This window comes from Xenopus tropicalis, chromosome 9 (genome assembly GCF_000004195.4).
Source record: "Xenopus tropicalis strain Nigerian chromosome 9, UCB_Xtro_10.0, whole genome shotgun sequence".
NCBI lineage: Eukaryota > Metazoa > Chordata > Amphibia > Anura > Pipidae > Xenopus > Xenopus tropicalis.
The window spans coordinates 66,663,608-66,687,308 of NC_030685.2; the positions used below are offsets into that span (position 1 = coordinate 66,663,608).

The 23,701-nt window shown below is 40.3% G+C and overlaps 1 protein-coding gene across 1 annotated transcript in view; it reads left to right on the forward strand.

Annotated features, from left to right (window-relative positions):
• LOC100497531 (dynein heavy chain 11, axonemal) overlaps positions 1–23,701 on the forward strand; it is a 187,259-nt gene that overhangs the window by 6,332 nt on the left and 157,226 nt on the right. The window contains exons 5-15 of the mRNA XM_031893873.1: positions 379–478; positions 684–895; positions 1,570–1,800; positions 5,586–5,753; positions 6,997–7,113; positions 12,828–12,965; positions 13,771–13,895; positions 15,192–15,384; positions 16,699–17,091; positions 19,295–19,627; positions 22,544–22,798. Coding sequence (XP_031749733.1) covers positions 379–478; positions 684–895; positions 1,570–1,800; positions 5,586–5,753; positions 6,997–7,113; positions 12,828–12,965; positions 13,771–13,895; positions 15,192–15,384; positions 16,699–17,091; positions 19,295–19,627; positions 22,544–22,798 — 2,265 coding nt within the window. The remainder of the gene's footprint in view (positions 1–378; positions 479–683; positions 896–1,569; positions 1,801–5,585; positions 5,754–6,996; positions 7,114–12,827; positions 12,966–13,770; positions 13,896–15,191; positions 15,385–16,698; positions 17,092–19,294; positions 19,628–22,543; positions 22,799–23,701) is intronic.

Here is a 23,701-nt window from a genome sequence, read left to right on the forward strand (position 1 = left end):
AAGATAAAGACTGTTGGGAGCTTTAGTCCAGCAGCATCCTCCGGGGAGCTTCCTGGCTGTAATTAAAGGGTACCTACTGCCTAAAAGTGTTTTCCCTAGCAGAGGTGTGGACTACCAAAAAGCAAACTCTAGATGGGGCGAACAATAGTATTTTTCTAAGAACAGCCTCACAATAATCTCCCTATGTAATGTAAGTTAACAGCAAGATAACTGGCATAGTATTGGTGAGCAGTGGGCTCTTCAGAGCATCCATTTGCCTCTGTAAGTAGGTTTGTTTTCATTGGGGAACTAGAGGGGTGCTTTGTGCAGTATTTTATGAGATCTTACCAAGAGGTAACCCTAGTAAAGTATGTAAGTTTGTTCTCGTTTCTCCCTCAGTTGAAAAGTCCAGAGGTGCAGAAAGTTATAGAAATTCTTCACAGAAGAAAAAGCAGCTATTACCCAAGTTTCATGGAAATGATCTCTAAAGTGGATGAAGGTACGATGGGAAAGAGCAAAAGCAACACACTGAGCGAATCTCTAAAGCAGAGATAGTTTATTATAATTAAAGGGGTTGCGTTATGTCGCTGACTGCTGATGTAGCAAATGCAGCAATGTGGCGGTTTTGTGTTGCACTTCTCTGTCATTTATGTCAGAATATATTGTGAATGATTCATATTTCATTATATTTCCATTTGCCATAGCCCTCTCAGAGGCCCTGGATATTGAATTACATCTCAGGCCACTGAAATTTTACATTGCTCACCTGGAGGAATCCAACATGCCAGACATTGAGAGCTTTATATTGCCACTCTTCCATACGATCAGCCTGATATGGACACATTCCAAGTATTATTGCTTTCCTCAGCGCATCATTGTCCTCTTGCAGGAATTCTGCAACCTTGTCATTGACCGGGTAAGAAGTACCTTCAGCTGCACAGTTCCATCTCTGTATCTCCTATTGTTCCCCTATACGTTTCTACTGTTCCCCGATTGTTGAATAATGTTATCTCATTAGAAGCTGATCATTCTTATCCATCAAACAAAATATATTTAAGGAGGCGTATATTCTCTATACAATGGCATAACTCATGGGCACCCAGCAGTCTCAGCTTCCTTTAACGTTACACCCCTGCTTCCAGAGCACCACCATAGTGTTGTTGGACTACAAACATTCCAGCATATTAACAAGGGTCAAAGCATCATGGACATTGTAGTTCAGTTCTTATAGCAACATTGCACCTTAAAAAGAGTATTCCAGACCCAGAGGAACAATTGATACTATAGGATTTTCCACTGTCGGACCAGCCCACCGGGAATCCTATCTTCTCTGTTTCCATTTGGCTTTTCTTCCTGGTTTCATTAATGCTGAAGAAGTGAAATCTTTTTTGTTTTAAACTCTAAACACATATATCTTCTTTATAGAACTGTTTATATATAAAGTATTTTCACCTTATGACATTCTTGTCTATTCAGTCACTACTGATATTCTGTTTTATAGAAAGGAATGCATATGTAGCCCCCACTTTGTACAGAATGACTTGCCAGACAGTAGTATATTCTTCATGCTTTCTTGTTGCTTTATGACAGGCTCAAAACTACCTCATCCCTGAAGAGATCTTCAAAATGGAGTTAGAAGAAGGACTGGAAAAGGTCCAGCAGACAATCCAAATGTTTAAATCTTTTAAGACGGTCTTTTCTTTATACAAAGAGGAAGTTTCGGGTTCTGCAAAAAAAGATGGAGTAAAAACCTGGGACTTTCCGTCCAACCTTGTATTTTTCCGATTTGATAGTATTCTGGAACGACTAAACTACATTGAGGTGAGGCTTTGCTCTGCCACTTACAGAATACCTTTACATATCATTGGCTGAGACACCATTCTCAATTTGTTTCTTTAGGGTATGTTATTGTACTGTTATGCTTTGACCAGAACCCATTACCCCCCTTACCACTCCCTCCGTGTGCCCCCAGGTAGCAGTGCACATTATAATCTTATAGGCTGCTGGAGACTGGGACAAAAGGGTCATAACGAGGTGGCTTCCCAAAAATTCAGGAGATTTGACATGTCAGCATGGGGAATTAAATCCTGCTGGGAGCTTCAGGCCAGAAAGATCAGGGCTGTGCCCAACTTTAAAATCTGTATGTGTAGTGTAGAAATGACTTTCCCATTTCTGACTTGTGCATGCACATCAGCGGGGATGTCTGGGCACTGGAACAGTACGGTGATGTGGAGCTGAGAAGAAGCCGAGTGCCGGCCTGTGGCCTCATAGCAGCGACTTGAATCACTGGGGTGTGCTTAATGCCTCGACACTCAAGAAAATCTTTAAAAAATCATGCCTCTTGCTTTGTGTGCTCTTATGGGGGTGGTAGGTTTTGAAAAGGTTTATGTTACCTTTAAGACTTTACGGGTAATTTACATTACCCAGGGGCACAAGTTCTAGAGTGCTAAGGGGCCGAAGATTGCATCCCTCAGTGCCATAGGGCAGGCAGTAAGGACAGGGCCCTGTTTAGGGTTCCCAACTAGCCGGTCTTTCGTCGGCCACTCGGCCAACCAGTAAAATAGCAGTCAAGGCCGGGGCTGGTGTTACAAGTTTACTGTTCAGCCCCCAGCCTACCTGCCTACCTGCAAACTGCACCAATATCTCTCCCTCTGTGTGCCCCCAAACCCTAACTACTTACTGAATTTGCACCTGCTCAGTCTGTCCCCACCCCCGCAACATCATTGCTCCTCCCCTTCTTGTACCCACTCTCTCACCCCTTCAGCTGATGGCAACCCCAGCCTTCTTGTGGGATTCACCACACATTTAGTGCTGTCATGGGGAAAGCTGCAGAGACTTGTGGCAAGTTTCACAGAGCCTAAAGGTGGCCATACATGGGCACATTTAAGCCTGTCCTACCCGACCAATTGGCCAGGTGTCGTTCGGGCAGGTTTAATTTATTAGTCGGATCGGGGACTGCATTGGCACATTAATGCGGTTCTCCCTCTGACTTTTTATATCCCCTTCACTGTAATGTGATAGTTTAGTCCTATATGGGCATACTGGGGGAAATATTAATTTGCCAAAAGATGGCCACCTTATCTCAGTGCTTTTTACACTTTTGTGTTGAAACTTTTGTTAAGCTTCCCAAATGCTCTATTTTGTCTGTTACAATATGTTGTTATTATTATGTTAAAGTCACTAAAATATTGGTGGGGCTTGTTTGTCATGGAAGGTTCACATCCCTTAAGCTGTAAAGGCCACTGGGCATATACACAGCATAGTGTAAAATAAACAGCACAGAATAACAGTTCAGTTAATAGACATTTTCTAGAATAACACACATTCTAAGATCCTGTAAAGCTTTGCTTGAGCTGTTATTTGTTATTGACAGGTTTATCAGAACGCTGTCTCTAAAACCCAGGTTGACATTGCGCATCTGCTGCATATTCATATACAGCCTTTCACACCCATTGAATATTCATTTATGAAAATAGAGGCATCTCTAACTGTGCTAATGATGCTTAGCACGTCTATTAAGCCAGCGACATCAGCTAGAAATGATGGAGCACCAGGACACTTTAGTAATTATTGTTGCAAGTGCGGCTGATTTTATAGCTGTGCAAGTTGGGAACCATCGGGAGACTACTGCCATGTCCCAATGGCTCCTGATTTTCTGAAAATTGAGGTCAATGGGATTGATTTGCTGGAGACAAAATCTGCGGGCCATTATCGGACCCCTTAAGAGATGAGATATTATTTGAAATTTACTTTGAGAACAAATCTAAATAACATTCTTCTTGGGAATAGGCACCAAGCGTAGTTGCAAATGGCATAAAAAACAGCTTTGTTTTGCACTCAGCTGTGTTTTTAAAGGAGCAGTAACACCAAAAAATAAAAATGTATCTAAGTAATTCCAATATTATGTACTACTATTGTTCTGTTTTTGCTTTCGAAACACTACTGTAGTACAGCCATGGGGGGTAGCTATTTTAATTGAAATAGGGTTAAATCGAACAGGTTTCATAGCAGATAACAGAGAAGCTCTGTAAAACACAATTGTATTCTAAAGAGCTTGTGTTACCTGCTTTGTAAACTGCTTTTTATCCTATATTCCAGCTTGAATGGCTACCCCCATGGCTACACAGCAGCTTATTTATATAAATTATAGCTATATACCAGTTCAGGGCAACAGTACATTATATTTTAATTACTTTATTTACTCACTTTCATTTTTTGGTGTTACTGTTCCTTTATGGGTGCACATTTCCTTGGTCTGTATAATAATATTTAATGGTTATACATTAGAAATTATGGAATTCTCATCCCTAATGCTTAACCCCCCAGCAGTTTCTATTCAGATGCAGCCATGTTTATCCATGAAAACAACAGTGATTAAAACATAAAACAGCTTACTCGATGTTTTATCTGTAATTGCTACAATTTTTCTCTAAGAACAGGCCTTTTACTAACAAAGTCCTTGAGAAAGTTCACTCTTCTACCCTTTTTGGTGGTAAATGAACTGGTGAGTCACCAGCAGATGTAAACACAGTGTTGTAAGCAGAATTCTCATTGGTAATGATCTTGCATCTATAATTAAGTATTTGGTCATCTACTTTAGAGAACTAGAGTTGCTATGGGTTAGTTTTATGGAAAATTCCGGTCAGTTGTTCCCAAGGGGTAGCTCAGCCTGTCTGTTAGGGTGGGATTTGCAGAGAATGGGCATTTGCTCTCTCAGGTACACCTGAAACCCCAGTTTGAAGCTTAGTTAGGTTGAGATTTGGAGTATATATGTATTTGAATATATATTTGCTGTCCTGGATATTCTTAAAGGAGAATGCAAGTCAAAATTTAAAAAGCATACTGCCCAATAGCCCTCCTATTGTTTAGTAAAAACGCCACACTTTTGGCTCACCTAATCAAATATTTACTCAGTCACACTTACTTCACATTTTCTAGACCAGGCAGCCATCTCTAAAAAGGTATTCTCCCTTCCTTTCCCTCCTTGCTTCATACTGCACATGTGTTTCATTCCCTCCCCCCCTCCCCTCTGCCAGATCCGCTTCTGATTGGCTGGTGGGCATGTGTAGCTCAGAACAGGAGACAGGATCAAGTTACACACATGCTCAGAGAATAGGAAGGCTGCCGCTGGCACCTACAGGAAGGGGAGAGAGATTTCAGTGATGTCACTGTAGGCTTCACACTGCTGTAGGCTGCCAGCACCATATCTCAGAGAAGCAAGCAGGGATCTGGGAATTTAGATATGCAGTAAGTACTTAAAAAGAATGCCTTTAGACTTACTTTTAATTTATATTAACCTTTCATTGTCCTTTAAACCTATGACTGAATAATGATACACCAATATTTTTCTATATCTGTTCACATTTCATGAACAAAGGGCTCTAACAAAGGATGGACCAGTGGGGCTCAAGGGTTGGACCTTCAAGTGGGACTGAAAAAGTATAACAACCAGTGGCTGTAATCCTATTTAATACAAGGAACTCCGGGCATGCTTTCATGCTGTTTCAGGAGTCAAATTCCCAAAAGAGGAGTCTGTAAATGATATACATATAAATTTTCAATTGCACTAACTTTATAAATTGTATTTTAAATGTTCTCCCCACAAGGAGCTTTTCACAGCAGCCATCGACTTCCTGAAATTAGAGAGAGTGGAAATAGGTGGTCTTCGTGGGAAAATCCTTAGTGAAGAAGTTCACGCCATGTGTGAAGAATCAAATGAAAGCTGGCGAATTCTGCAGGAAAGCAAATACGACCCTCTTGATTACACAAATACGGTAATGGTTACTATGATTAAAGTGACTTTTTATTGGTTTTTATTGGTTGTTGTCCTTTCCCAATGGGTACATAGGCCAGTGTCATATGTGGTGAGCACGGGCAGCAATCCACCAGTGACTGCTTTCCATAGCTTCTATTGACTTCAACTGTAACCAAGTGGAAGTGCAAGAATGAGCCCTTTCATCCTAAAAACACTCACCAATCCATTTTGAAGCAGACTCTTCAATTCCATGTGGTTTCTGTTCTCTGAGATGACCTACATAGAGCAGCGCAACCTGTTTGGTCCTTGGTTCAACTGCACACACTCAGTGCATAGTGCATCTTGTATTAAACACTGAATCGGGAGCTGGCTGTAGACATCTTAGTGAGTTCCAGGCCTTTCAGTTCTAAGGATAATTATTATTGAGAAGCGTGGCTTTAAGAGTCTATTTCTGATGTCCTTGGACTGGGGCATACTGGGTGTCATAGTCCAGTAACATTTAAATGGAGCAATGCTTCCATGTAAGGTTAATGCCCCATTAAAAGGAGATGCAAACCTTCTGTAAACACTCTGGTCGATCGACACTTATAACTGCCAATCATCTTTCTTCAGTGTCTTTGCCCGAACTGGAACAAAAGATAGCTTTACAGAACCCAATGACAATTACAACCTACAGCCTTGGTCCCTAAGTAGTGGCTCACCATCAACATGTTGCTCACCAAACCCTTGGATGTTGCTCCCAGTGGCCTCAAAGCAGGGGCTTATTTTCAAATTCCTGACTTGAAGTCAAGTTTTGGAAGCACAAAGACCATGTGTGCTGCCAAACAGTGTCTCCTGTAGGCTGCCAGCCCATATAGGGGCTTCCAATAGCCAATAACAGCACTTATTTGGTACCTCCAATTACAATGTTTATGCTACTGTTGCTCCACAATCTTTTTATACTTGACAGTAACTCATGGGTAAAAACGGTTGGGGACCCCTGACCTACAGTATTTCCCAGCATATTATCAATGGTTAAAAAATTATGGTAACTGTAGTTCCAAGGCCTTCGGCCCAGTTGATGCAATAATATTCTCCAATAAAACTCCTGCCTGTTATGTTTACACTTAAATACATTTCTTCTTTTTCTTCTATATACATCTAAATAGCACTTAATCTGCCTTTGTACAGTTTGATTACACTGCAGTATTGTAGAGCATAGAAGGATAATCCTCCATGTTTGTTACAACAGTCAAAGTCTAATCCCTTTGTTTCTTTACCAGGACTTTTTGGTTGATTACGTGAGATACAGCCAGCAAATAAATGACTTTGACCATCACTTGGGCAGAATTTTGAATTTGGCATTTGAAGAGTCAAATGGACTTGAGTCAGCTTTCAAGGTAATATAGCAGTTCTTGCGTTGTTGGGTAAATGCTACCAAATGCTATATGATAATACAGTGTTATGGAACTCTACAGGGAAGGGCTTTCTATTGTAAAAGAAGGCACTTGAGGGTATAAAAGGCTTGTTTTATGGGCTAAACAATGCAAAGAGTTGAATAGTTTTCTGAAAACTCTGAAAGGATGCAGAGGGCATGGTAAACTACAATGTCAACATAATCAAAGCTTCTCGCTAAGGAAAAAAAAAGGAACATAAAGGAAATGAAAAGGATGACAGCAGGAGAAATTGCCGTTAGGGACAACTACCCACTGAGTGGAAAACAGTTTTACCAGCAGCTCTGCAAGAAAACAGGACTGAAAGGACAAGAAACATTTTAAAATCATCATTAAATTGTAGATGGAAAGGCAGCTATCCAGGTGGTATGACTAGAATGCTTGGCATGTTTATGATGAAGACCCAGTTCATGGGGCTTCCCATGCTATCACTGATAGGCTCATGTAAAGGTAACTAACCCCTTGCTTGGAACGGGGGCACGAGAAACAAAATGGAAAAATGATTGCTGCAATCGCCAGGGAATTATCAGGCTGCACCCACCAATTCTACTGCCAGTCACTTGGGCAGAATTATGAACATTTCAAAAAACAATGGCCAATAGGTGGTTGTTATGTAGGTTAGTTCTGTGGCAACGTCATCCACTTTAGAATGTCCCGTTGATATTACATTAGGAGACAAGAATAATACAATGTCTTGTCACTCCCACACGGTGAGAATGGTTTACCACAACGGGGATATCCATGGACATAAGTGGGAAAATACAGATGTAAATAATAATCAGTTGGTTCAAACGCGCTTCTAGATGTTGGCTCCACAAGAGGTGACGACTCTTTGCAGCTGACTTTTTATTTAACTTATTACTGTTTTGAAGAAAATGAGGTGAAATACTGGAAAACACTGGAATTAATTAGAAATCCCTGAGATTTAAAAATATGAATGTTTCAAAGGAAGAACTGTATCTTCTAATTAAAAACCTTGGGCTCAGCCAGAAGGCCATTTAAGGTGAGGATTAAGGAAAATGCCCAATTGCTTTCCTAGATACACCTGAAAGTGAAAGACCATCTTGAAGGTCATTAACAGTGAGATTTGGCTTGTCCTATATATTCTTGGAACTTTGGAGTGCGGTTCTGACAAAATGTTGAACCTTCAAGGGAAGCTGTAGGAGAGCCAACTAGTGATGGGCGAAATAATTTGCCACAAAGTTCTGCTTCTGCTGCGCAAAAAAAGTTTCACTGTTTTGTGAATTTTTCGCCGTTTCGTGAATCTTTTCAAAGATTTGAGAATTTTTCGGGAGAGCAAAAGGGGACAGATCTGCTCAGAACTAGAGACAACATAAGTAGAAGGTGTGGGAGCAGCTGGAAGGCCAATTAGAGTGAGATTTGTGGTGAATACAAACAGTATTTGCCATAGTGGATAACCCTGGAAGTACTAAAGGGGGCTGTTAAATCAATGTTTTATATGTCTGTATATGTTTATAACCCTGACATTTTGGATGACTAAATTTTGGGCGAAAAACTTCATAAGTGATCATTTAAAGGGGCATGATTTTAGTATCTTATAGAATGATCAGTTCTTAGCAACATTACAATTGGTCTTATATTTTTTTTATTTATTTTACATTTTTTGTTTTCTTCTTCTGCTTCTTTCCGGCTATCAAATGGGGTCACTGACCCCGGCAGCCAAGACTATTGCTCTGTATTTTTTTTTTGTAACTTGTTTTTATGTATCTTTCTTTTTAGGACTATTTCCTTTTCAACTTAGACCCTGGCAACCAAATAGTCTCTGAAATTCCCAACTGAATAGCTAATGAACAAAAACTAAATAATTCAAAAACCACAAATAAAAAAAAAAAGACCAACTAGAAGCTAATTTAGAATATTACTCTTTACATCATATTAATTGTTATTTTTAGGGAGAACAACCCCTTTACGGGCCCTAAGAAACAAGCTTTGTCTGAGTTCAGTGCCTGTTCAGCAAAAGGTTTGGCATCTTCTTGGCAAGAAAATTGGCGCTGTGCAATGTACAGTCAGCCTGTGCTTCACCACTAAGGGCCTTCCTATAAGGTTTTAGCACTTGGTTTGAACTGTTATATTTACCTAACCATGGCAAAATAAAATCGGAAGAAGTGATTATCCCCTGATCACAAGACAATGAACTGATTGACACGAAGCGGATCAGTGAGAGACACAAGTGGGACCCACAACCCATTCAAAGCTTTCAGCAATCTGCTCCATCTCATCACTAACAAAGGACACGCAATCATAAGAGACTTATGAAATAGGCTGGCTGCTCATTGACTGTGTTTTATCCGCACATTATGCTGGCACAATAGTTTAATAATAACCATAATGTGCCTTCATTGCTGCCGGATAAAGAGGCTCTCTCCGAGTGCTTGAAACCTTATCTACACAAGAGTCAAGCCGTTTGTATTGAGCTCCGATGAAAGCCGCCTCACATTTGGGTGAAGTGTTCAGTTTCATCTCTCCGTGAATGCGGCTGAGCTTGTTTGTTCAAAAAGCAGCGACCAAGCCATGCCAGCTATCTTCCCTGGCAGAACGCCTTCAGAATAAGGGGATCAAAAAATATATATACATAGGTTCTACCATAAAATATCTTTCAAATATTACTTGTATCATCTGACTTCAGATGTCGCCAATAATGATCACATGAACAATAACCAGGGAGCCGGATGTACAGAGAGAGGCATGACTCTAATAATGCTCCCTCTTATATTAAGTGCAAGAGAGACAGGGGAAAAGGTTTATTGAATAGTGTTGGTTATGATTCTAGTACCTAAACTTAATACAGTCACTTCTTTCTAAGCCCTATACATACCTTATATAAGGAATAAAGTACCCCCTTTTGTAAAATATAAGGGTATTAAAAGTCACTCAGGAGTTCCATGGCCATATAAAATCACAATGCCAACGAGGGCTTTTATACAGGTCTTGGAACTGTGGGCGACTTCTAATATCCTCATATTTCTATACAGGGGGTACTTTATATATGAGTTTCAGTGAGTCATGTGACATATTACATCACTATAACTAATGACATCACTAAGCACCATTTATAAGGACATAATTTAGAGGATATTCGTCGTTTTTGTGTATTATAAGACTTTACTGCTGCATTTATGACCCCTTAGACCAGACATTTTTGTTTCTGCTGTCATCAGCGCAAGTATAAAACAACTACATACAACATCAAACTGCCTTTACTAAAACTGTCAATTAGCAAAAATTCACACAATAGTCTATTTACTTTTCTTTACACCAAACATCAGGCCTGGAATGTAACATAGGCCCTGGCATTTCAAGTACATGGAGGCCCAAACAGCCCCCCACCAGCCCAATAAATAGTGACTGTGGCATCTTACAGCAGCCCCTCTGGCATTTGCCAGAACCCACAGGTTGCCAGTCCGGGCCTGCCCAGCATTCTCTGATACCCATGTAGGCAGGGAGTTTCACTTCACAACAGAACAACACTATTTCTACCTCAAATGATCACAGATTTTGTTCAGCTCGTTCAGCCTGACAGCTCGTCTAACCTTCGGGAACTGATGGCAAGAAAAAAATGTATTTTTTAAAAGACTGTCTGTAGATTTCACAAGTTTTGTTGAAGACTGTGTTGAAATGAGATTCACCTCTGTGCCACAGCGGATCTTAGCACTTTTGCATTCTGCGTGGGATTTTGACAGTGGAGTAAAAGTTAAGAATAAAAAGAGATTTCCAAACAACTTATTATAATTCTTATGTATACAAGCATTAGCTGCCAGCTGTGTGTAATATGCACTTAACCCCCAGCCCCAACAACAGTAAATACATTTAGTATAGCCTCAGAATCCCCTTAACCTCTGTATAAATATCCTGAAACCATGTACTATTGGCCAATTAATAATGACAAGCACAGTCATAGAAGGAAATAATAAACTAAAGGGGAATATAACATCGTAGGATAACATCACAGGCCAATGAGGTCAGAAGTCATAAAGCAGAACACAACTGCTGAAAAGGAAAGAGCCTTAACCATTTGATTAAACTGCCCTGTGTGTACTGAAGTGGCAACATATTTTCTATTCTAAGACCTCTTTTCCTTGCTTAACATCACATGTTATTTTTAGGCACAAGACAGTGTGATAATGTTTATTAGAGTCTAAAAGCTGGAATACTTCACATCCTAGAAGATGGGGTCAAACTATTTACCTGAAACCTCATTAAGTGTCTGAAGGGAAGGTGTTTTGGTTGAACTGTAACTTTATGCCTTGTGACAGTATAAAAAAAATACAAGAAATGGGCGCCAGTGGTTCTTAACCATGATCCAAAGGTTTATTGAACAGCCAAAGCTTTTTCTTGCTTTTGGTTGAGACAAATTGATTTAGCTAGACAATTGGCTCATTTACATTGCCCCATGCAGTGTGCAAAGTGCAAAAAAAAGAAAGAACTCCCCTTTCTCTAATGCAGGGTATGGACAGTGCCAGCTGGGTGTGCTAATACTGACTGAGTACTAGATCATTGCAGAGGGGGCAAATGTGCAGAGGGGCACAAACCTTATTGCACTTGTGCCCCCCAGGCCTGTAAATGAGCCCTAATATTAGGCAGTACTAAGTACTCACACACCCAGCAAAGTGTGTGAGAAGCTACAATGAAGGTGAATTTCCTTATTTCACCTCAGAGAAATGGATCTCCTCTAGTGGAAAACTCTCAGGGACAATTATAGGCTGAGCCCCTTTTAAGTTGTGATCCCTACACTAATGTGGGTGTCTAAGGAATTCTAGAGTTACCTTAGGGCTTAGTCTTGGAATCTGGTACAAAGGCCTATCACCAACTCTAGTCCTGGCACATCCACCTCCTGCACTGATAAAGTCCAGAAAGGGACTGAACGCATGTTCCCTCCTCTTTAATACACTAGGGAACTGGGAACTGATGTAAAACCCTTGTGTCAATGGTGAATATGTCCCTCCCACAGGGCATGGGTTACTGCCTGGGAAATTCCTGAGCTGCAAGTGAAAGTTAACCCCTTACACTAAACTATAGGGGCATATTTACTATAGTGTGTAAGCCAACATCAACTGTGATGTCGCCCATAGCAACCAATCATATCTTTGCTTTTGTTTTCTAACTTGTATGTGACCGTTCAATTCTAATTGCTAATTGGATGCTATGGGCAACATCATCACTGATATTGGCTTACGTGCTATAATATATATGCCCTTAGATCAGGGGTGGGCAAACTTTTTGGCTCAGGGGCCACATTGACTTACAGATGGGCCGGGCCAGCGTTACGCCGTTTATGCTTGTCAGTCCCCATACTCCAAGTCTCGTGTGATAAGACTTGTGGAGTCGACGGCCGGATTAAAAACACCAATGGGCCGGACGTGGCCTGCGGGCCGTAGTTTGCCCACCCCTGCCTTAGATTGTCACAGCCTAGTGAAATAACCTGACCGTGATGATCACATCAAAAGGTTGAAGGGCTCAAGGAATGAAAAAACAGGCACCTCCCTAAAGGAAATCGCCATTCCTCGTACCTTACAAACTTACACACACATGCAGTAAATGGAGTTACTTATAGTTATACCATGTTGTGTTTTGCTGCCTTGTGTTGTGTGCCTGTAGCCTTAAAAATGCTCATTTCAACAAAGGAGAATTTTTTTTTTCAGGTTTTGCAAATATTTGGTGCACTTCTTGACCGGCCAGTGATCAATTCTCTGTTCAGACCAAATTATGCTAAACTGCTTTCCATGTTTGAGCTTGAAATTAACTCTTGTAGGAGAATATTTCACAGTCAAGAAGAAAAAGTAAGTACAATCTTTTCTGTATTTCTCCCACTAATATCCTATTGTTATTCGGCCTCGGCATACAATTGGTTCATGTGTTTTTGAAATAGGGTACAGATATGGGACCTGATATCCAGAGTGCTTGGGACCCTGGTTGCTACGGATAAGGGGCCTTTCTGTAATTTGGATCTCCATACCTTAAGTCTACTAAAAATCATTTAAACATTAAATAAACCCAATAGGATTGTTTAGTCCCCCAATAAGGATTAATCATATTTGAGTTTGGATCAAATACAAAGTAATACACTTCCACACATTATTTACTTAAAATAGGGTATATTGGAGATAGCTTCCTGTAATTTGGAGCTTTCTGGATAAAAGTTTTACAGATAAAGGATCCCATGCCTGTACTTAATGCACAAGTGCAATAGTTCCTGCAATCCAGTGCAGCATGCATGTAACCTGCCATAGGAAAACAAAAAGCTTTAGTATTTCCCAAATGTGTTATTGGCTAAAATTTGACAACAGGATAGAAAACAAATTATCCCATTTTAGGCTACTGCATCTCAGCCATTACTAGTGGTATGACTGATAACATAGGCATTTTTATAGCAGGAAATCGACTTAAATCCATTCCCCAAGGTGAATTTATAAAAGGAAATTAGGCACAAATACGACCTTTATATCCTGATGATGTGCCCACAATTAATGGAACTTCCCACGAGTTATAAGTAGCCTGGTTCCACCCAGTCTTGTTAGTAAATGAGCAAATTCCTGCTCTCTGTTGGCAAACTGTAACCATTTCTATTCTGGATTGTGTTTGCAGTGGAATGATGGGCAGGGTGTTCTTCATAAAAATATGCCAGTCACTTCAGGAACCCTAAAATTGTCCCAGGAACTGCGAGAGAGAATGGAAAAGCACAGAAGTTGCTTCAAACACACCAGTCTCAGGTAAAGACCAATGGATCTGAAAATCATATTTATTATCATGTCTTGCCTTTACTTTATTCTCCGGGATAGTGAAAGAAACTTCATGGGGAAGGGGATGTACAGAAAAGAAAATAATGATATGTTGTATAAGTCGGATATGATTTTTTTTTTTCATTAATTATTTTTATTGATTTTGTATATAAACAGGGATAGGGATACAGAAAAAGAGGGGGGGAGGAAGGAAGTGGGGGTTACAGCCATAGTTAAGTTTTACAGTACATATTTGTTATCTACAAATAAAGTTGGTTAGTATTTAAATGAATAATGTCCTTTCTGCAGCCCTCACGCTGTAGGCTGGACATACCTTAATAGTTCACAGTTCTTCCCCAGAAGTCTAACTATGTTAACAGTGGGACCAACCCTTAGATTGATACACCAGTCTAGATGCCAAGCCTCCTGGACTTTCTCCAGCCTTGCTGTCACTGAAGCCATCTATATAAATATGTATGTACATTAGAGGCTAACACACCATTGGGGTTACATAATAAAAGGCACCAAGTTTGCCCAGGAGCAGTAACCTATACCAACCAATCAAAAGGTAGCATTTACTGGTCACCTGTTTAAAAACAAACATCTTATTGGTTGCCATGGATTACTGCTCCAGGGCAAACTTAGTGGCTTTTATTACATATGGGGCATGATTCTGCATGTCAGCCACTGAAATGCATATGTCTTGAGAGGTTAGATGGTAGAGAGGCAACAGGGGCTTCAAAACTGAGAACTGGACTCCAAAATAAATAGAACCGTAAATACATTCTGCCAAATTCTTTTTATTTAATCAGCAAAATCACCTAACAAACATTGGCACGAGCAGTTTTATGTGTGTACTATAGAAGTCAGTGGGGTTGATTTGCGGCAACTTTTGGGCTACTCAAAAACACAGTGATCTGAAGGATTCAGATATCCTATTCTGCCTAAATCCATAAGCCTCACTCCTTACTGAAAAAATGCAAAAATATCACATAGGAAAGAACCAGGTCGTGACTGGCAATCTGTGGGTTCTGGCAAATGCCAGAGGGGCTGCTGTAAGATGCCATAGACAGTCACTATTTATTGGGCTGGTGGGGGCTGTTTGGGCCTCTGTGTACTTGAAATGCCAGGGCCTATTTTAAATCCCATTCCAGGCCTGGGAAGAACCCCTAATAGTTCTTGACCCAACACTGCTTTCTGTTTAACCACCCTCTTATGGCATAAACTGAAACACTGATTTTCTTAAGGTCCTATTCATCAACAGAGTTCACTCTTTGTCTTTCCCAGAGCTCTGCAAAATGAAGAAGCAAATCGAATCTTTGAAAAATATGACAAGTTTATGAAACTTTTAGATGAACACGACAAGGAGACATTCAGTGTCTGGGCTCAGGATCTCAGTGACTGCTGTGAGACATATCTCAACCAGCCCATTCTCAGATGTGACAATAATGGCGTCTATGACACAAATTTTAATCCTAAGGTATATTGACTCACTGCACATTTTTAGTAATGTTTAATGCACCAGGCTACTTTTACAAAAGCACCTAGCTGAAGTTTAGTGTTCCATTGCATAAACCTGGTGTTTTGTCACTAGAGAACTGAAAATATAGGTTTGCTTGCCCAGGAGTTGTTCCACACACTGGTAATTGTCTTACTGTCTGAATCTGGAGCAGTGGAGTAAGATGCTGAGCTCCACAGCAAAAAATATTAGCCACCAAAATGTCAAGAAAATGTCCTATTTTGTCTCTGGGTCTTCTTTCCTTATTGTTATGCCCCTGCTTTTACATGCATGGTTTCTACATCCTCCAGTTTTATCTCCTACATGAACCCAGCTTGTGGTGAGGTTTCCCATTGGACCCTTCTCCTGTACAGCTGAATCCATCTGCCCCGACAGCCATTGATGCTGTCACCTCTGGAGTCTTTTATCACAAGAGAAGATGCTGGGTTCTTCTCTGAAGGCTTTGGAGGAGGATTTTGTTGAGAATGTTCTCCCTTTATTTTAATAAATGTGCCGCTTGAAATGTTCCTTATCCTTATTGTTACTAATATCAATCACGGAATATTAATAAAATATCTTTCTAGTTAGCAGCTGTTCTACGTGACGTGACTTATCTTGAGTTTATGAAATTGCCTGACATCCCAGAAGTGGCCAAGGAGCTCTATGTTAGAAGGACAACATTTAAAAAGGTACAATGACTGCAATGAGCCCTGTTATATGGGACCTGGGGTTTTTCTTATTAAGGGTGTTTCCAGACTAAATGCAGTTTATTGGCTTATTTATTGTTCTACCAGGTCCTCTCTGATAGCCTGTCTGACTGATATCTGGCCAACAATCAGCTAGATATATATCAGGTGGGTTAGAAAGGAGTCAGGGAGAGGATGAGATTAGCCCATTGATGCAAAGATTGGATTAGTCCAATTTGGCACAGGAACTGCTGGCATTACATGTACTGATAAAATCATAAAAAAACTCATTTTGATACAATATTTGGTACATGCATGTTGGGTTGATGATCACAACCAATATCTTTGTACCTTGGATATATTAATGTGCATGGTTGAAAAGATCAAAATCTTTGTGTGTATGGCCAGCTAAAAGCTCAACCTTTGCTCATGTACATGTACCGGTGATAACATTCTGTACAATTATTGGTATTTATATGGTGGCCAGCCAATGCAGACTGATGCCCATGTCCTACAGATAGCCACCAGGTCAGTAGAATTATATATTTGATTACACCATGTGCATTAATATATTTTTTGTTACATTTTATTCCATTTATTTCATAACTAGCATATTGGAAGCCTGAATCTCATAACGGAATGGTTTAATAGGCTGCAGCGCACAATCTTGCAAGTAGAGAGGGATCTTATGCAAGATGAACTTCAAGCCATGGAGGATAAGATGAAACCGGCACTTTCTCTTCTGACATGGCAGACGGAGGATTTAGACACATATATTGAAGAGACCAAAGAGCTGGTGTGTGGCGTTGGTAGCAGAGTCTTAAAAGCCAAACAGAATGTGGAAATGATGCAGTGTCTTTTGGACAAACTTCATGTGAATTTGTTTGTAGTGAGAAAATATGGTAAAACCATTCCACTGTTGCGCCTACGAGACAAAGAGAGAACAGACAAACAATATGCTGTAGCAAGTGACGTTGGCAGTAAAATACAAGAGCTTCTACAGGTATGTGTAATATACAGCTGGGAATAAGCTTGTGCTTTCACTCTCAGCCTCCACTTAGCATTACACTTAGGGGCCCATTCATTAAACCACGACTGAGTACGAATGAGAAAAATTTGTATTTTTTCCAATTTATAGAACTTTTCATATTGACCACAATATTTTCATTAATTTCCGCTACTTTTTGTGGTATGTATAATTTTCCGCGAGAAAATTGTATTTGTCGCAACGACAACAAACATTTTGGAAATCATTCAAGCTTTGGTATCGTGACTTTCTTTTGGCCAGGTTGGAGCTGCAGAGTGCCATTAGGGTTGATTCACTAAGGTGCGTTAAAGCAAACGCTATTTATAGCATGCGTTAAAAATTTTATTGCATCTTATTTTTCGCGTCTTAACTCACGATTCACTAAAAGGATACTTGCGTTAATTTACACACGATGCTGTTTGGTTAAGTCGCGAAGACTATTTTCGTGCGGTATTTGATGCAACACGCGCTAATTAATGCAGCACGCACAAACTGTCACTGCGTGCGAAAAAACACACGCCATATTAGCCATACACGCTATTACTTTCAGAAAACTACTGTTCTAAAAATGACCATTTCCCTGCAAACTGGCGGCTGCATCACTCTAGGGCCAACACAGACTTGAATAAATCCCACTGCAAAGTCCATATTGTGTTGCCAAAAGCTCATTAACTGTACTTTTCTATAATTATCGCCTGCCTCAAGTAGGTGTTCATTTTTGCACAGACTAATGCGATATTTAGCGCATCTAAGTGTTTGTGAATCATGCATTAGTATTATTTCTGCGCGCTAATTAACGCAATGCGTTAAAATTAACGCATTCGGTTGCACGCTATTTAACGCACACGTTTTTTTTCCCGTCAATTTTAACGCAAAAAAGCATGCGATACCGCTGACTTCACTTTAGTGAATCAACCCTATTGAGTCCTATGGGAGGCTTCCAAAATCATGCATTGAAGTTTCAAAGCCAGAAAGGTTTTGTGCCATTTCTGAACGTTCGGATTCGAACATTTTGTAACTTTTGGATCGCAACCACAAACTTTTCATGTGCATTTTCAAATGCATTAGCTGATTATAATATCTGTAAATGCAGTTATTCAGAATAGAGATAGGCTATTTTGTATAAGAAAAGGGGACAGAATCTTTCTATAACAGTGTTGTTCGACCATGGGTGACCCAAATGAACTTGACTATTGCTATTTTAAGCATTCTCCACCATACTATATAGGGCTAACGTGGGTCCGCCCAGTCACCAAAGTACTTAGGTGGGCACTTTTCATAAAAAATTATTTTTGAACACAACTGGTGATGCGTTTTAGCATTTCGTAAAATTTCTCTAAAATATTGCCAAATGCATTGAAGTCAATTGGGATTTTTTCCACCATGTTTTCTCCTGCACCAAATTCATTAAAGCCAATGGGCTTTTTTCCCTTTGTTTTTTATTTGTGCCAAATGCATTGGAGACTGGAGCATTTTTTGTTACATTTTCTTTAAAGCATATGACAAAATTCTAGCACAGATTTACAAGATTTTAGCCACTGTGAATCGGGAGCAGTGTTTCTGGCTGTCTATAGTACACTGGTATTAGCTTCAGTGATGCAAAGGCACTTGGTGTGACCTCTTGGACATTCAGACTGAACATTTTACTTGCCATGCTCTTAATTTCACAGAGTCTAGACATTTAAGGTCTAGCCATTAGTGATGAGCGAATCTGTCCCGTTTAGCTTTGCCATAAAATTTCGCGAAACAGCAAGAAAATCCTCGAAATGGTGAAAAATTTGCGAAACGTATTTGTTGTGTGATTTTTTGTCGCCCGCGTCTATTTTTTTGTCACCTGGGCCCGATTGGACGCAACTGCCCCTTTTGACGCAAATTTTCACGGAAGTTTCGCAAAACAATTCGACAATGGCGAAATGCTGCAATTCGCTGTGAATCCATGCCTGGCAAAAAAAATCGCTCATCGCTACTAGCCATTTATGATGCTTTTACTTCATACTGGAAAACAAGCAAAACTCATAAGGCAACCAATTACTTATATATTATATATATATTATTATATATATTATATATATATATATATATGTGTGTGCTGCTGGTCAAATTGCCAGGCTTATTGACACTGTTTACTATTGCTATGGTTGTGTTCACTCACTTAGTAAGTAACTGAATTGTTTTGCAGAACAACCAGCAACTGTTCCAAGCAGATCCCATTTCGGACATATGGAAGGTATATACAGAATACTTGGACCACATTATTCAAGAGGGATTATGTAAGGCAGTGAAGCATTCACTTCAGTACTTGATTGATAACACAGAGGCATCTCTTAAAAAAAGCCCTTTGTTTGAAGTTGAGCTTGTCCTCAGTGGAGGTGAAATGACTTTTAGACCTTCTTTGGAGTCTAAAATCAGTGATAATTTCTCTAACATAATAGAGAGCTTGCTTAGAGACACCTATCAGATTGCATCTTTTATACCCCGGGTAGCAGCACATCTCGGAAAAGAAACATATCAGGTAAGTGTCTTTCCTACTGACAGTTATATTTCAACAAAGAAAACAACCTTTATTTAAACATCAGGTTATGCACTCCTAGAAACCCACAGAACCCACAAAACATATAACACACTCCCATATACAGAGAAAGTCCATGGGGCTGGTATACTAAACCCCTTAAACCAATATATATATAGCATTAACAGTGAATAAATGGAACACAGACCAGTTATCAAGGTGGAGAAATTCCACAGACATTTATCAACCCTATTGATATACTTGTGAAAAACTGAAACTATAACTATAAATGCATTGATTCCATAAAACTTAACAGGCCACCGAGCCAGCCAATAGCAATGTTACAGTCTTAACATATCTGCTCAGCCGTATTATCCCAGCCTGGATCACTGATCATAAAATCTACATCCAAACGGACCTGGCTGCCTATTTTACCTTGTCACCACATCTGCCTAGTAACTTAGTCAGCCATCTGTTCCATGTTTATGAGGGGTTAATTCCCTTCCCCCCCCCCTTTATTTCCATGGAGGAGGTAAACCTGAGAATCATGCTGTTCCATTAACTCGAATGTTTTATTAAACTGGAAAATTAAATAAAGTTGTTAGGGACAATTCTCATTGATTTCTATTGAACCTCTTCAGCTTTTACTTGCCGGGTCTTTTCTGGTGACTTTTTGCAGATTTTTTCTTAAATAAATATTGATTATTTGTGGTTCTTAAGAATATTTTCAAGTATATCTTAAATTGGCTCCTAAATCTTTTTGACCAATAAGAAGGACACCTCCTACAGTGGATAACAAAGCCATCAATAGTGCTTTTTGGGGGGGTCTCAGCTAAATGGGCGGAAGACAGAGCAAAGTGTAAATTCTCCATCTGGCTCCACCTCCCAGTTGCAAGTGCAAAAGTACTAAGAAACCCAAAATTGATGTATATCTTAAAATCTTCTGCAACTGTAGCCCTCCCACTCTTAATAAAATACAGCTTCCATGAACCTTTAACAGCTGTATGCTGTAGTGGTCCAACAGTAGTCAGACGTAGTACACTGGGTCCCACAGAAAATAGTGTTTAGACCACACCTGATCTCCCAACCTTTGGGACAGATAAACTGTTATGCACACATATAGTACAAATGGGCTTCAGTTAGGATCCCCCGGGAAGAGGGTTCTGGCATTGAACATCGCTTCAATATTTTTTATTTTTAAGCTTTTTCTCCTAGTGGAGAATACTTTGTACTCTTTGGGGCACATTTACTAATCCACGAACGTCCGATAAGCGTCCAAATGCGTTTTTTTCATAATAATCGGTATTTTGCGATTTTTTTCGTAAATTGACTTTCGTAGCCATCGTGCCGAGTACGAAAGTTTCAGATTCATTCAAGCTTCAGTATCGTGACTTTCCTTGGGCCAGGTTGGAGCTGCAGAGTGCCATTGAGCCCTATGGGAGACTTTCCTTGGGCTGGGTTGGAGCTGCAGAGTGCCATTGAGCCCTATGGGAGACTTTCCTTGGGCCAGGTTGGAGCTGCAGAGTGCCATTGAGCCCTATGGGAGACTTTCCTTGGGCCAGGTTGGAGCTACAAAGTGCCATTGAGCCCTATGGGAGGCTTTCCTTGGGCCGGGTTGGAGCTGCAGAGTGCCATTGAGCCCTATGGGAGACTTTCCTTGGGCCGGGTTGGAGCTGCAGAGTGCCATTCAGCCCTATGGGAGACTTTCCTTGGGCCAGGTTGGAGCTGCAGAGTGCCATTGAGCCCTATGGGAGGCTTTCCTTGGGCCGGGTTGGAGCTGCAGAGTGCCATTGAGCCCTATGGGAGACTTTCCTTGGGCCAGGTTGGAGCTGCAGAGTGCCATTGAGCCCTATGGGAGACTTTCCTTGGGCCGGGTTGGAGCTGCAGAGTGCCATTGAGCCCTATGGGAGACTTTCCTTGGGCCGGGTTGGAGCTGCAGAGTGCCATTGAGCCCTATGGGAGACTTTCCTTGGGCCGGGTTGGAGCTGCAGAGTGCCATTGAGTCCTATGGGAGACTTTCCTTGGGCCGGGTTGGAGCTGCAGAGTGCCATTGAGCCCTATGGGAGACTTTCCTTGGGCCAGGTTGGAGCTGCAGAGTGCCATTGAGCCCTATGGGAGACTTTCCTTGGGCCAGGTTGGAGCTGCAGAGTGCCATTGAGTCCTATGGGAGGCTTCCAAAATCATGCAAAGTCACAAAGGTTTGTCCGCCGTTTACAAGCACTCAATACGAAAAAGCCGCGACAATATATGAGCAAGTCGTAATGGCTACGAAAAAGTCACGACAATTTACGAGCAAGTCGTAATGGCTACGAAAAAGTCACGACAATTTACGAGCAAGTCGTAATGGCTACGAAAAAGTCACGACAATTTACGAAAAAATCGCAAAATGTTCTTTTTTAATTTGATTTTTCCACATTCCGGATTCGGATTCGTGGATTAGTAAATCAGCCCCTTTGAGTAGCAGTAGGACCAGGTGTGATCCTCCGTGATTCCTTGTTACCTTTTGAGATTACCTTGGTTGGGAGAGATGATGTTTTGAAGTCAGAAGAAAATCCTAGAGGTTTGGGTGACTTGGATCCTTGTGAAGAAGAATACATGTCTTCAAACAGTCTGTCTGGATCATTATTTAGGCCTAAGACCAAAGTGAGCCAAAATATAAGTAGGAGTGATTTCTGTTTTGGGTTGATTAGGGTTAAATTACATCACAACATTGCATTATGATGAATGCCAATATATCCAGAATAGTATCATTGAGCTCACCATGACGACCATACTCCATAGTACTTATGGCTGAACACACAGACACTGTATATTACAAGAGATAGTTTTTCTGAAAACCCATTTGTGTGTGTTCATATTCTTTACTGGGCAAATAATCATAGCTCTTAACTACAACTACATTTTATTTCCCGCATCCAGCAAGATGTTGATGAGACAGAGAAGCTGAGGGAAATGCACGGGGAAATTATGAGAAGGGTGCATTCGACCATTGTTAATGTGAAAGTGTATCAGAGACACTTTGAAAAGTACAGCTATTTGTGGACGGATGATAAAGCGGAGTTCATGAAGCAGTTTCTTCTGTATGGTCGATTTCTTAGCACAGAAGAAATGGAATTGTATGCAGATTATGAGCTGCAAAAATGTACGCCACAGTTAGAGCACTTCGAGAAACAGGTAAGAAAGGGAAAGAAATGGCTCAATTTGCACCATCACCCACTGCGAAATATTATGGCTTCTTGCATAGATGCCCTGCTAATAAAGGCCGTGTAGCTGAACATCATCTTTCTGCTGTGGCTTTAGAGCCATCACATACCAAAATGTATATAACCCCTGTTCCTCGCCCTAAATGGGATTCAATGAAGAAGAACATTGTAAGGAAAGGAAAGAAGATACAGGGATACTTCTTAAAGAGGACAACAGATTTTTTTCCACCCTGACGATAATTGACTGGAATGATTTCCTTTTTCTCTGTAATAATAAAACAGTACCTGTACTTGATCCCAACTAAGATATAATTACCCCTTATTGGGGGCAGAACAGCCCTATTGGGTTTATTTAATGGTTAAATGATTCCCTTTTCTCTGTAATAATAAAACAGTACCTGTACTTGATCCCAACTAAGATATAATTACCCCTTATTGGGGGCAGAACAGCCCTATTGGGTTTATTTAATGGTTAAATGATTCCCTTTTCTCTGTAATAATAAAACAGTACCTGTACTTGATCCCAACTAAGATATAATTACCCCTTATTGGGGGCAGAACAGCCCTATTGGGTTTATTTAATGGTTAAATGATTCCCTTTTCTCTGTAATAATAAAACAGTACCTGTACTTGATCACAACTAAGATATAATTAATCCTTACTTTAGACCAAATGATCCTATTGGGTTCATTTAATGTTTACATGATTTTTTGGCAGACTTAAGCTATGAAGATTCAAATTATGGAAAGATCCCTTGTCCGGGACCTGGGGTTTCCCAGATACCTTAAGTCTTCATTAGTTATATCTTAGTTGGGAACAAGTACAAATTACTGTTTTATTATTACAGAGAAAAGGGAATCATTTAACCATTAAA